This window comes from Podarcis erhardii (genome assembly GCF_964252035.2).
Source record: "Podarcis erhardii genome assembly, chromosome: 7".
NCBI lineage: Eukaryota > Metazoa > Chordata > Lepidosauria > Squamata > Lacertidae > Podarcis > Podarcis erhardii.
The window spans coordinates 28,953,897-28,968,631 of record NC_138511.1 but is presented as its reverse complement, the minus strand read 5'-3'; the positions used below and the strand labels follow the sequence as shown (position 1 = coordinate 28,968,631).

Below are 14,735 nucleotides of genomic sequence, written 5' to 3'. Positions count from 1 at the left end.
CGTGGGCAAGCCACCGAAACAAGAGCTGCAGTTAGCATCTGGTAAACAGAGCCTTAAATACAGCAGGAAGGCAGCCCTGCGAGGTTGGCCAGGCAAAGCGGAAAGACGAGGATTTACACCAAGCCCAGTCACTCCAAAGTCTTCATGCAGACCACCAACCAACCACAGGCACATCCACAGTCCCAAACAAAGCACAAGGTGTGGCTTCAGCCTCAAGCTACGGTTTGTTCAATGGTCTGCCACAGAGCAGCTTTCCCCAATATGGTGCCCTTCAGCTGTTTGGGAACACATTTTCTATCAACCCTAGCTTAGGGATGATGGGAGTTGCAGTCCAAAATAGCACATTTGAGGAAATCTGTTTTGGAAGGTACATGAGGAGGGGCATAACTTGCAGCATTTAGGATTTTTTTTAGTTTAGAGAAAAAGTGAGGAAAAGGCGACATGATGGAAGTTTATAAAAAATTATGCATGGCATTGAGAAAGTGGTCTTTCTCCTCTCATAACACAGCAATTCATAGACATCCAATGAAGCTGAATGTTGGAAGATTCTGGACATTTTCTAAAAAGTGCTCCTTCACGCAATGCATAGTTAAGACTATGGAACTCACTGCCACATGAGGCAATGCCGGCCACCATATTGGGTGGAATTAAAAGAGGATTAGACAAATTTGTAAAGGAAAAGGCTACCGATAGCTACTAGCCACAATGGCTATGCTCTGCTGTCACAGCTGGAGGTAGCAATGCATCTGAATACCAGTTGCTGGAAACCACAGGAGGGGAGAGTCGCTCTTGTGCTTGAGTCCTGCTTGCTGGTTTCCCATGGGGGCATCTGGTTGGCAACAGCGAGAACAGGAGGCTGGACTAGATGGGACATTGGCCTGATCCAGCAGGGGTCTTCTGACGTCCTTAAATACTCACTTGAACCTCTCTGGCGTGAGGAAGTTGAGCAAGTGGAAGAGCTCCTCGAGGTTGTTCTGCAGAGGTGTCCCGGTCAGAAGCAGCTTATAGTCGATTTTGTAGCTGTTGAGCACTCTAAAGAACTTTGGAGAAAAGGGGAGGGGTTGACAGAGAGCTTATGGCAAAGGATCTGGGCAGTCGAACCATCACATAATCTTCCATTCAAAGAGAAGCCACTGACTACTGACCTTCCTAACCCATGTGATGTGATGCAGGATTAAGAGGCTGCTCTGGAAACTGGTGCCCCACCATCAAGTTCACCCTCCTCTCCCCCTTGGAAGGTGGTGGACTCTCCTTCCTTGGAGGCTTTAAAGCAGAGGTTGGATCACCATCCTTCAAAGATTCTTTAGCTGTACCTCCTGAATTGCAGATGATTCTTGGGGTCCCTTTCAACTCTACAGTTCTATGGTTCTAGGAGGCACCCCCAGAGCAATGATCTACCTCATTTGGAGACCGGTGTTCTTGTTGGCTTCTCTTGGGACAGATAACCTTGTGTCTCTTTATACATTCCCCAAACCAGCTTGTTCTTGCGCAAAGTCAATGTGGTGCCTCCAATTTTGAGTCCAGAAAGGAGCATGCCTCGGCTATCAGCAGTTTGGGAAACACATCTGTCATTCAACCCCTGCACCAAACTCTGCCAACCTGCCCTGAAAAGGTGAACCTACCTTGGACTGGTTGTTCTTCAGTCTGTGGGCTTCATCCACCACCAAGCATGCCCACTCAATGGATCCCAGAATGGCCTGGTCAATAGTGATGAGCTCATAGGATGTGAGCAGGACATGGAACTTGATCTGAGCTTCTTTCTAGAGGAAACAAGGAGACAATGTCGCCAGCAAGAGAGGCGTGATCTGGGGAGAGGCCCAGAGCTCAGAGCACACTGGCTTTTCATGCAGAATGTCCCAGGTTTACTCCATGGCATCTCTCATTACAAGGAGCGAACAGAAGACCTCTTCCTTCCACTGTCTGGAGTGCCACAACCAGCAGAATAGGCAAGATGGAGCTATGTGGGCAAACATTCTGCCTTGGTGCAAGGCAGCTTCCGAGGTTCCATGATGGCCCTGGTTCACACACAAAGCTAAGTCAGCTTTGGTTCAAGCCTAACTATGGTTTGCTTCAACATATAGACCTGGCCTAGCAGACTAGCCATGCTTAGTTTTCTGCCCAACAAACCATGATGTGATGCTATCGTTTGTTTCAGGCTTATGAACCAGCAGCTTGTTTTAACTATGGTTTGGCATAACAGAGGTTCAATGGTCATCTGTCACAGATTCTTTAGCTGTGAGTCTTGCTTTGCAGGGGGTTGGACTAGATGGCCCTTGGGGCCCCTTCAAACTCTAATTCCCCCCCCCCCGAAAAAAACTGTAGCTTGTTGAGGGTGATGAGAGGTGTTAGGAGATCTATTCCCTGCACAGAGATACAATTCTCAGAAGTTCCCTGTGAAAGATTATTACACTCTTGAGAGATTTTTATTTTTTTAAGAGTTGAAAAAGATGCTCAAAATCACCATAGGAAAGAAAGCAGAGGCGTATTTACTAGTTTATTAGGGAAGGATATCCCACAGGAAAAGAAAACAATCTTTCTATACACCATGGCAGCTGCCAGAATAGCTCTCACCAGTAAATGGAAAGGTGAAACAATACCCACAAAAGAAGATTGGATATGTAAATTAAGTGAATTTATAGAAATGGCAAAGTTAACAGCAGTCATAAGGCTCCAGACAAATCAAAAATTAAGATTAGAATGGCAATGTTTTGAGGAGTATATGGAAAAACACTGCTCTAAAAAGAGTATGTTGATATGCATGGATTAAGTATGTAAAGTATAAGTGGGAACAATAATTGGAAATGGCTATAAGAGATGTATTATCCAAAGAATGCACTGACAGTATTTAAATTTGAGCTAAAGGAAGTTGAGTCGTGGGGGAGGGAAGTCATGGGGGTACGTAGGGTGTATGTTTGCAGGGTAGCGTACATGTATTTTCTTTAGTTTGATTTTGCATTAGTATTTGTTTGTTTACTTCATTTTAATTTTCTGTATCATTTATTAAGAAATAAATAAAAATTAAAATATAAACCACCCTGAGAGTTTGTAGCTCTGTTAAACTGCAGCTCTCTGAAGGGAACCAGGGTCTCCTAAAATTTATTAACAGCTCTAACAAAATATAGTTCCCAGGATTCAGTGTGGGGTACGTCATTACTGTTCAAAGTGGTATGATACTGCTTTCTGGTGCAAATGGGGCCTGAGTTGGCTATGCCTAGCCATTTCTATGGGTCTCCTCTGTGCATAGCTGTCAACTTACAGATTTGAAAATAAGGGACCAGCAGCCTCGAAAATAAGGGATCGGCAGCCAAAATAAGGGATTTTCCGGGCACAGGTATGTTCGACTTCTGAGCCTCTCCGAGCCAAAGGCCAGCAGCCAAATGAAGCCTCAAGTGGTGGTTCCCACAGCAACCCAGCAAAGGGGATGCTGTAAGGAAAACCACCATCACTTCTCCGCTGGGAAGCGCTGAGCAAAGGCGAGTCCCCAGGCAATGCGGCCGATTTGATAAGCACAAGGCATGCAAGCTCCACCCCCAGTCGTTCTTAGACTCCTTATTGGGTGAGCAACGCAGCCAAGCAACACAGTTGGAGCCTCCCTCCTCCCTGGCCGGCAGGGAGGGAGGGAGAGCAGCTGCTTCATTTGAAACCCGGGAAATTTAAGGGACATCATCAATAAGGGACAGCAGCGGGACACAGTGCGACACAGCGCTGGGATAAGGGACTTTCCCACCAAATAAGGGATGGTTGACAGCTATGCCTCTGTGTAGAACTACTTTGGATACAACCCACTATGTCTGGCATCTCCAGGGATAGCTGGGAAGAACAATCTACACCTGAAACCCTGGCTGCCAGCCAGTGTCAGCAATACTGAGCTAGATGGAGCAGTGGTCCATTGTGACATAAGGTAGCTTTCTATGTTCATAAGCAAATGATGCTTGCTCACTCCCCACCAACCAGTGCTCACCTTCATCCGAAAAACTTTCTTCCCGCTCCGGATGGCGTTGTCCTCAAAGGAGAACTCGTTCTCGCGAATCACAGACCGGCTCTCCTTATCCCCCGTGTACGTGACCACGTAGAATTCGGGCGCCCACATCTCAAACTCCCGCTCCCAGTTGATGATAGTGGAAAGGGGGGCGCTGACCAGGTACGGACCCTTGGAGTGGCCCTGTTCGGGGAAAGAGGGGTGTTTCTGTGCAAAGGGGAGGGATTTCCCCATAAACAACCTCCTTGCAAAGGAGGCCAAGTAAGGAAGAATGGTTGTGGGTCTGTTTAGCTTGGAGGAGAGATGACCAAGTGGGGCTATGACGGTCATCTTTAAATATCTGAAGGGCTGCCCCATGGAAGATGGAGCAAGCTGATTTTCTGCTGCTCCAGAGGGGAGGACCTGAAGCAATGGATTCAAATTGCAAGAAAGGTGATTCCAACTAAACATCAGGAAGGACTTTCTGACAGTAAGAGCTGTTTGATGGTGGAATGGACTCCCTCGGAAGGCGATGGACTCTCCTTCATTGGAGGTCTCTAAGCAGAAGTTGGGTGGCCATCTGCCAGAGATTCTTGAGCTGCGATTCCTGCATTACGCAGGGGGGTTGCACTAGATGACCCTACAATTCTACGATTCTGTGGTTCTAGGTCAGGGATAGCACAAAAGAGACTTCTACCTCCTTGTAAAGGGAGTAAAGGTACACAATGGTCTGGACAGTCTTTCCGAGGCCCATCTCATCAGCGAGGATGGTGTCTGTTCCCTGCGCCCAGGAGAACCGCAGCCAGTTGAGACCCTCCAGCTGATAAGGGTGCAGCGTCCCACCGGTTGTATCAATATACCACGGCTGCTTGTCGAATTTTACTGTGGGCTGCAGGGGAAGGAAGAAAACAAGGCATGCCATTAAAGCCGTCAAGCGATGGGAGACATTTCCAGTTGACTCGTCGCTTTTTTAATAAATAAAAATAGACGGGTATGCAATTGAATCTTCCATTGCTTCAAAATGCAATTGCTAAGAGCTGATCTTTCTTTCCTTTTGCTTAAAACCAAGCAGCTAGCCCTTATGACTGCAACGGCATTCCTGATGTTGTGCAGCCAATGCCTGCTGAACTCTCGGAAGCAGACCAAAAGGTGAGAAAGAAAGTGTAAGAAGCTTTCAATAACCATTTTTAAGGGGGACAAAATGTCATCTAGGAAACGTATGAGGAGGGGGTGGGGAAACACTCTCTCTCCCCCCCCCTTCCGTATCACGAACGTACATCCACAAGAGGCGATTCTGGAGGCCTTTCTAGTTTCTCATCACTGAACTTCTTCCCTTTCTTGCTCAGCCTCTTGGCGGTCTGGCTGCTCTCCTCTCCCAACATCATCTCCCTGCAAGGGAAGCAAACACAAAAGTCAGTGTGGTGCAGGAAGCTGCCTTAGACCAAGTGATTCCTGCACTGCAGGGGGGTGGACCGGATGACTACAATTCTATGATCATCATTTTTGTCAAACCATTGATCTGTCCAGGCTCTCCATAGTTCAGGCAGGGGTCTTTCTCAGCCCTGCATGGAGATGATAGGAATTGAACCTGTGACCTTCTGCATTACAAGAACCTGCAGAAGGCGTTACAAGCACTCAGCTATGAAAACTGACACACATCCGCCAGATACATGGCATATCTGTTTGCAAAGCCAACTTTGGCTGATCTCTTCGGCCACTTGCAACAACCACAGAAACAACGATAGCATCTCAGATTAAAACTGAAGGACGTTTGCAAGGGATCTTTGTCAATTTGAACCCAATGACAAAATGGACGTAAACACTGTGGGATTGGGCACCTCTCTAGCCCCTAGCTGTAAGAGCCCTGGATTCAATATACTGAAATAAGACAGGGCTGGCTAAGCTGCTGGGGTGGCGTGGAACATCCATAAACCCTCCAACTTCTCCTGGTGAAAGGTGGAAGGGCAAAGGGGCTGATTTAGGGAAGGAGGACAGAGGAGGAAGAGCTAGTGCAAGGATAGGTGTGTAGTATGGGAATGGAAGAGGGAGAGCAAAGCGGGGTGTAGAACCGACACAGAAACAGAATCTATATATCCTCCATTCTCTGCTCTTGTTTTTATTAAGTTTTTATCTTGTATTTCTGTGTTGTGAATTGCCCTGAGATCTCCCGATGAAGGGCAGTATACAAATTTAATAAATAATAATAACAACAACAACAACTGAGAAGTGTTTGAGCTTGCTTTTCCCTCCTCCTTCCCATTCTTTTTTCCTCTTGTGTCATGTCTCTTTAAACTGTGTGTCTGAAGACAACGGACCATCTTAGCACTGATTGTTCTAAGCCACTCTTAAGGTAAGGTTGCCATATTTCAAACAGTGAAAATTGGGACGGAAAAGTTGTTTGCAAATAAATAGCAATTGCCATTTCTGAGCTATTTTAAGGGGAAATTGGCAAAATTGGCAACCCTACTTAAGGACTCTTTTGGCTAAAGGGCAGACTATATATGCCTTAAGCACATGAAGAAGACTTTTCTGGTGGTAAGAGCTTTTGGGCAGTGGAACAGACTCCCTTGGAAGGTGGCGGCCTCTCCTTTATTGGAGTTTTTTAAACAGAGGTTTTGTGGCCAGCTCTCGGGGATTCTTTGGCTGTGATTCCTGCATTGCAGTGGGTTGGACTAGATGTCCCTTGGGGACCCCGTCCAACTCTACAATTCTGTGATTTTATTCTCTGATTATCTGAATGCATTAGGCCCCTGGCTGCCCTCCCCGCATCAACATATGCTGCACAATGCCTCACCCCCTGACCTGTGATTCCAGTATTGCTGCTTGAAGTTCTCGTAGTACGGAATGTCGATTTCATCCACCTCCCAGGTGCACTGATCATACGGCAAGTCCTTCCACTTAATCAGATAGTGGACATCTCCTTTCTTGTCAAAGCTGGGAAGCAGAAGACACAAGTGGTTTTTCAAAGCAGAGCCACAAACCTGCCCCCAGTCCACCAATGAACAGTATTTCAGGATTCAGATTACATGTTCTAGAAGTAGGATTAAGAATCTTCTGTTTAGTATATTTCATGTTGTGCAGATATCATTTTATGACATTTGTGTTGTATGTTGCAAACCTCCCTGTGGTTTTCTGACAAAAATTGGTATAATAATGATAATAATAATAATAATAATAATTTTATATATATATATATATATATATATATATACACACACACACACACACACACTATAATATAGAAGAAACTTTGTTAATTAGATCCACATCTTTTTCATCTGACCCTGCTTTCCTTTTAAAAAAAGACTAAACTATCGTATATGCAGTTGCAGCTAATCCACCAGATCCCCAGATATAAGATTGATAAACAAAGGCTAGTCTGCCAAAAACTTGTCCTTTGACCTCTAATCATTTGATGTTTGCGAAACCATCTTCCCGAGCCAACAATTCCGATTTACATGGGTGTGACATGGACCTCCTCACCTGTGGTTGAGGATACGGTGAATCATCATCCATTCGGGCTTGATGCCATAACGATAGTACTTCTCCTCCATTTTGGCGTATTCGGGGTCTTTGCTCTTCCTCTTCTCTATCTTGGTGTCCTCGTCGCCTGAGCCATAGTCGAAAGCTGGAGGGTCATCCATATCGTTCTTCCTTTGGTAGTTGCGGAACATCACCGTGTGGTAGAGCTCCAGCTGTAAAGGGAGAGCGCTGAGAAAGGGCCGTAGCTCAGTGGGTAGACCGTATGGCTTGCATGCAGAACTCCCCCCCCCCAGGGCCTGCTGGGACTGCCTACTCACCTGCAACTCTTTGACCCAGGAGCAGTGCCAGTAGGACAGTCCTGCCCACTTCACGAAGAACTCTCTCTCGGGGATGCCCTCCAGAGGCTTCGGTGGCAGGGCAGCCAGCTCTGGATCCACCAAGGGCAAGGCTGGCGCGAGTGGGGCTGGGGGCTCCTGCCAGATCCAATGGAGGATCCTCTGCACTTTCCCTTTCAACGGCGGGCACTGAGGACGAAAGAGGGCGAGACGCACACAATCTACAATTGGCTTCACCCGCAAGATCCAGACCAAGATCTGAGCGCAGGACGTCTCACTTGCCTGTGGCGCGGAGTACACAACCAGCCTGGGGGGTGCAGTGGGAGGGAGAAGGTTGTCTGCCCTGAGGAGCTACCAATTTAAAGGAAGGGAGAGGGGGAGACCAGGGCAACCAGCTGGCAAAGAGAGTGGAGTCGCCCAAGAAGCAAAGCAGGGGGAAGAGCCCCAAACAGTTTGAGAATCAAGGTGCGGCATCCGATTGGAGCTTCCTGCAGCCAATCAGAAGCAGTGGAAGCCACACCAGATGTTCGGCTTCCAAAGAACGTTTGAAAACTGGAACAATCCGGTTTTCGATCGTTCAGGAGCCGGAACGTTTAGCTCCTAAGGCGTTTGGGAGCAGAGGTTCCACTGTACTTGGTGTGGATTTGACTTTTTAAAAAAGAAGACAGGAAAGAGAGGGTGGAACCCCTGCTCCCTGCCAGGCAAAATTCCCCAAATGCACCTCTAAGGGGATTGACTGGTGGCAGGGCTTTTGCGTTCTTCTCCAGTGAGTGCATATGGGCAAAAGAGAACCTCAGGATTCAGGCTAGGACCTGGCAGAGGAGAGCCAGCTGCTGGCTGTCCCAGTCCCACTTTGGAAGTCCCGAGCCATCGGCATCAAGCCCGGCCCCACTGCCAGGGGGCGCAAGGGAGCAGGTGGCATGAGGAAGGCTGGTAAAACACTCACTGTACAACGGGGGCAGAGCCATTCACCATTTGGTATCTCCGGCAGAGGTGGGTTGAGGCAGTGCAGGTGGTAGGAGGACGGGCAGGTGTCGCAGCAAAGGAGCTCCCCTCCGTCCTTGCAGATGCGGCAGAACTCCATGTGGTCGTCCTCTTCCTCACCAACCTCCTCTTCCTCCTCATCCTCTTCCTTCGGCTCCCATTGGATGCCTTCTTTTTCCTGGTGTAAAGGGGAGGGCAGAGCTGAAATGTTTCACATCCCAACTCTGGGCCCGCCATGTTTATCTCCTCTGCAATGGCCTCCAGTAAAATTTATTTGCGAGATTTATCAGGCAGTTTAAAAGCAGCTGTGCATAAGAGACTGGGGCAAAATTATTGGCTTGTTTAAGATGTAAAAATGGCACGAGTCAGGCAAAATATATTTGTGCAAGTTGACAGAAATTACAAAGTATGCTTCTAGGAAGTGGTCTCTTCTTCCCCTGAGGATGAAATAAAAGACTGCATCTATGGAATGTGTGTTTAAGGCAAACACAGGAATCATTATGCTCTGATCATTAGAACCAGTCCTTATTAAGGGGATATGTTTGAATCCAGTGTGATGTCACATCCCTACGGAACACAAGAAATGATGCAACGCTTGCTTCAAGCAACAGTACTCCGTATGCCAGAGTAAATACAGGCCTAATTTTTAATAACTTTTAATTCTTATAAAATATTGTGAGGTAGGGGTGGGTGGGTGTGTAAAATTATTTTAGTAAGTAAACCAATTGGGGGTGGCCTTGGAATGTTCATTGGTATATACCAGTTTTACAAAAAAAAAAAACAACCCAAAGCTATCCAGATATTCTCTGCAGAGATATTTGCCTAATATTTGACACCTGCATTTGATATCCAGAGCTGCTTGATTATCATATGGCATCCTCGAAGCTAGATACTTTCCCCTTCACCATAGCAATGTTCACACCATACATTTAAAGCACTATGATACCACTTTAAACAGTCCCCCAAAGAATTATGGGCATTGTAAGATGTTAAGGGTTCTGAGAGGTACTAGGAAAGTCCCTGATTCCCCTCTCAGAGTTACAATTCCCTGAATTCCTTGGGGTTGACTATTTAAGCACTCTGGGAATTATAGTGCTTCAGTTTCCTCAGCTCAGCAATTAGCCCCAGGACTAATAGTCTGCCATGCAGGTTAGAAATCTCCCTCAAAGCACATTCTACACCCTTTTCTTGCCAACGGCTGACTCTCAAGTGCCAAACCTCCTTACACAGTGCGGGCAGCTCCATTTCCCTTCCGGCGCCTTCTCCAGCTCTGGGTCCAAACAGACAAGGTGGTAGGCCCGGGGGCAGGTGTCACAGAGAATGATCTCCCCTCCTTGCTGGCACACCTCGCAGTAATCCTGGTGGTCTGTCTCATAGCCGTCTCCTTCTTCAACTGGAAGGCAAAAGCCAGGTGGAGGAAACATCATTCTGGACTGCTTATCAGTGATTCCTCAATTAGTTGAGGTGAGTCGATTTAATATTTGCATCCCGCTTTTCCAACAACAAATGTTGAGCTCAGAGTGGCTCACGATAATCACAATAGCATTAAGAAACAACAAACGTTGCAACCACTATGCTATCAAACACAATAGGATATAAAGCAAGCAACAACAAATCCATCAAAACAATGGATATAATTCAAGATAGCCATCATAGCTTATAGTATTGCCAAGATATTTCCTTTTCTTTTTAATTTATTTATTTGCTTTTTCAAATTAAAATTTTACAGAGATATATCAAACATAAATCATAAAAACAAGATTCCAAGGAATCTCCTGGACTTCCATCATCCCTTTTGTGGGTCCTATTATTAATCATTTCCTCCTGCATCTTTTTGCCAGGATCCTTCCTAATCCCATGGATGTTTACTACAGAGCAACAAAAAACTGAATTCGTTGTTGGCTATCAAATGCATTGTTTTTCAACACGGCAATGAAGGGAAGCCTCATTCCCTGTACAGTGATACCTCTGGTTACGTACTTAATTCGTTCCAGAGGTTTGTTCTTAACCTGAAACTGTTCTTAACCTGAAGCACCACTTTAGCTAATGGGGCCTCCCACTGCTGCTGCCGCATCACCACCACGTGATTTCTGTTCTCATCCTGAAGCAAAGTTCTTAACCCAAGGTACTATTTCTGGGTTAGCAGAGTCTGTAACCTGAAGCGTATGTAATCTGAAGCGTATGTATCCCGAGGTACCACTGTACATGAATTATAGACACTGACACAGAACATTTAAACACCATTTGGGATGGGTGGGCAAGGTCATTGAGCCAGTGGTGGCTGATCAGCTGCAGACATGGTTGTGGGGAAAGAATTATCAGCCTGGCTTCAGGACTAGTTTCAGAACCGAAAGAACCTTGATGCCAAAGGCTTATGTCAGGAGTGGAGAGCCGGTGGTCACCCTTGATGTTGTTAGACCACAACTACCATCAGTGCCAGCTGGCATGGCCAAGGATCTGGGATGGGGGCACATATTCCCAAAATGGTTAAGCTGCTATCTCTGTGAAGCTCACAAGGAAGACATGAAGCAATAGCCATCTCCCACCATTGTTCCACAGTGACTGGCATCCATTGCCACTCAGTTTACTAGTTACATGAAGCCATCATGGCAAATAGTCATTGATGGAGATACCCTCCAGCCTGTTGGAAAACAAGCCCCCTCGGGAGAGGCAGGCCCCCTTGCAGGTTCCCGGAGCTTGTTTACCGGTGATCTGCCCTGGCTGGCATCCCCGCAAGTCCAGGGAGATCTTGATAGGCGATATCCCCCAGCGTGGAAGATGCACACCCCCTTTGCTCCTTGCATACCAGCAGGAGAAAGAAGAGAGGCAGAAAGTCTACATCATCTACGACTTATTTCTGTCTTTACATCTGTACAAAACACGTCTGTAAACAGCTCAGTCTCCTCCAAGCATCTCAGTAAGACTTCCTACACATGCGCAAACGGAAGGTCTCATATTACACTCAGAACAAATCCCTGTGAACCGTCCTGATAAGAACTGCCTAGCACATTCTTTCCCAGGACTAGTCACATCATGTGATGTCAACATCGAACTGCTTGTTTGCAGCTGCGTTGTACTCATATGCCAACACAGCCCAGGGGTCACCAACCTTTTTAGGCCCATGGGCTCATTCGGATTTTTGAGTTTTGGAAAGCACGTAGAGCGGAAGGGTGAAGTGAGAAAGAGGGCCACTCTTCCAATTTCCTTCTTCAGCTCTATGTAAACTCCCATGACCAACGGGGCAGTGAGCTAGACGGGGGGGAGCTCAATGGCTTGGGAGGTGCCCAGAAAAGTTTGTGCCCACAGGCACCATTGCCCCAGCCACTACCCACCGCTTCTGGTCTTCCCAGACACATCAAAACATAAGAACAGACATAGGCCAACTCGGCCCTCCAGATGTTTGGGGACTACAATTCCCATCATCCCTGACCACTGTTAGATAGGAATCGTGGGAGTTGTAGTCTCAAAACATCTGGAGGCCCGAGTTTGCCTATGCCTGCATAAGAATATCAGAAGATCCTGCTGGATCAGGCCAGTCCAGCATCCTCTTCTCACAGGAGCCACCCAGGCGCCCTTTAGGAATCCTGCAAGCAGGACCTGAGCACAAGAGCACTCTCTAGTAATGTGTGTGTAAAACTAGTTAGTAAAACTAAAGTGTGTGTGCTTAGCTCTTGGTGTGCTGCCCTGTCAGGATGAAGCCCTGCACCAGCCAATGCTGTGCCCCTCCCCATGGGCAGCCCTGGTGTGCCCCGAGAGAAGCGCCTGGTTGATGACCTACTTTTTTTCTTCTTCTTCCGCCTCTTTCCCCTCTTGCCCAGAACAGCAGAGGACTCGGAGCGCACCGAGGAGCTGTTGATGCTGGCACTGTCGGATTCCTCCCGTTCCTCCTCCTCACTCTGGAAGGGAAGCCACATGGTTAGCACTGCTGACACTGGGGACTCTCCCAGTCACCAGCCCATGCCACCCGCCTCCAGCCATAACCACTCCCTTCGAGATGACACAACCTTCTAGCATTAGACAATGTAATTAGGGATGCATTACAGTGATCAATGCAGATCTCCTTGTGCTGCCTTTCAGCTCGATCTACTATTTTCTGTGTGAACCTACATAGGGAAAAGATTTGGAGTGCTCCAATACGATCTTGTGGAGCAACTTGTTTTCCATGCTGTTCATAGCAGAACTTGGGTTCCCTTGAAACTGAAGCACCTAAATGCTTAGCCCTGGAGCACACAAAATAATTCCTCCTAGGTCTTCTTCCTGTGTGTCTTCTCCAGAGGAACCCGAGGAACCCATCCTCAGAGGCTGACTTGCCTCCTTCCACTATGATTGGCTCCAATCAGCCCAGAGGGTGAGAAGACCTCTTCTCGGTGGCTAAAAAGCTCCCCTTTCATGCTGATTGGGCAGCCCCAGGACCCTGCAGACCATGACCCAGCTTCAGAAAGAGTAACAGGACTTCAACCCTCCACACCCCTAGACCACTGCCCACCTCTCTTTGAACAAGAGCTATCCAGTCTCAGAAGTAGTGACTTAGTGCAGTTGTGGGACAGGCAGGAGGATGCAGAAAGCTGGGGAGGTCAGGGGACTGCCACTCTTATTGCAAAGGTTGCAGGCATGTGAGCAGTGATTCTGCACGTGCCCAGGAACACTGGGCTTTAGTACAGACAGGAGCTTACTTACCGAGGAGCCCTTTTTCCTCTTGTTGGCAATTCCCCCAAAGCGGAATTTCAGAGCCCCCACTTTCTTCCCTTTCCCCTTCTTCTTGATCTCTTTGGTGTTCTTAATTTTTTTCCGCACGCCGGGACCTGCAGGAACATAGAGGCATTTGCAATGGAGACCACCTGAATTTCATTACTTCTCCTGAGCCCTAAAATCCCACGTACTTCCCTCACTTGAGCATTCAGCAGTTATCAAGGGCTCAAGACTTTCCTGGGCTTCTCCCTCTCTCCCTCTCTCCCTCTCCCTCTCCCTCTCCCTCTCCCTCTCCCTCTTTTCTCCGACTTTTTATCAACCTTGTTGACCTTAGCACTTCCCCAGCCCTCATTGTTCTATTAATCACAGCTAGCACATCCATTCGCATTCTTCCACCCCATTTTACCCTTTCCCTCCTTGGTTTTGGCTTTCCTGATGGCGGGTGGTGGTGGCAGCAGTTGCTGGGGGCTGAGGGTCAGTGGCGCCGGAGCTATGGCAACGGTTTCGACGGCTGCCGCTATGGCGGCTGCAGCAGCAGCAGCTGAGCTGCCTTTGAAGGGGTTGTTGGCGCTGAACTCCCTCCACTTGGCACCCAGAACAGTCATCATCTTGGACATGGGGATTTTGGGGTTCCTTTTGGCAACCAAAGGTCTGGAGAAGAAGCAGAAAGGACCATTAACAGAAATCCAAGACACCAGTTCAAGTCCACAGACACACAAACACCAGATAAGATCAAGCCAGGCAGGGAATGGCATGACCTACCTGAGAAATTGGCTGAAGGCCTTGTAGTTTGTCAGCATGTGATAGTCTTCTTCAGAAAAGGCATAGTCCACATCATCCAGACCCCACTCCTCCATCAGCTGAGCCGAGGTCTTGGGCTCCTACAGGAGAGCCAAGGACTACAGTGAAGCTTCCCCACAAACTTCTGCAACTTCCAAGGCAGAGCTGGGTGAAATGCTTAGCAAACAGCATCACAGAGGAGTCATAGAATTGTAGAGTTGGAAGGGGCCATGCAGGAATCCTGCCCACAGCCATCTCTGGGTGGGCTTGCACCACCAACCTTCTGGTTAACAGCCAGACACACTAAGCCATTCACAGACATTTCCCCACCACCTTCCCACAGAGTTGCAGCAGGCACACTCACCTGACTGTAGTCATCCTTGTACCCGTGGCGTTCTGGTGGCTGCTGATTTAGAAGGGAGGGAGGCATGGTTAGTGCCTCTTCAGAGGGAAGAAAAACACCTTGCAAGCCTACTGTGCTCCATTAAGAAGTTCCGTTTGACTTT

At 47.7% G+C, this 14,735-nt stretch overlaps 1 protein-coding gene across 4 annotated transcripts in view; it reads right to left on the bottom strand.

The window, feature by feature from the left end:
• Positions 1–14,735, bottom strand: part of CHD5 (chromodomain helicase DNA binding protein 5) — a 67,500-nt gene that overhangs the window by 39,550 nt on the left and 13,215 nt on the right. For all 4 annotated transcript variants that reach the window (XM_081870672.1, XM_081870671.1, XM_081870673.1 and 1 more), the window contains exons 4-18: positions 14,594–14,635; positions 14,212–14,330; positions 13,856–14,100; positions 13,438–13,562; positions 12,539–12,656; positions 9,987–10,153; positions 8,723–8,938; positions 7,759–7,965; positions 7,442–7,653; positions 6,761–6,892; positions 5,236–5,347; positions 4,656–4,847; positions 3,962–4,162; positions 1,623–1,760; positions 919–1,040 (exon numbers count right to left, since the gene is read on the bottom strand). In XM_081870672.1, coding sequence (XP_081726798.1) covers positions 919–1,040; positions 1,623–1,760; positions 3,962–4,162; positions 4,656–4,847; positions 5,236–5,347; positions 6,761–6,892; positions 7,442–7,653; positions 7,759–7,965; positions 8,723–8,938; positions 9,987–10,153; positions 12,539–12,656; positions 13,438–13,562; positions 13,856–14,100; positions 14,212–14,330; positions 14,594–14,635 — 2,348 coding nt within the window. The remainder of the gene's footprint in view (positions 1–918; positions 1,041–1,622; positions 1,761–3,961; positions 4,163–4,655; positions 4,848–5,235; positions 5,348–6,760; positions 6,893–7,441; positions 7,654–7,758; positions 7,966–8,722; positions 8,939–9,986; positions 10,154–12,538; positions 12,657–13,437; positions 13,563–13,855; positions 14,101–14,211; positions 14,331–14,593; positions 14,636–14,735) is intronic.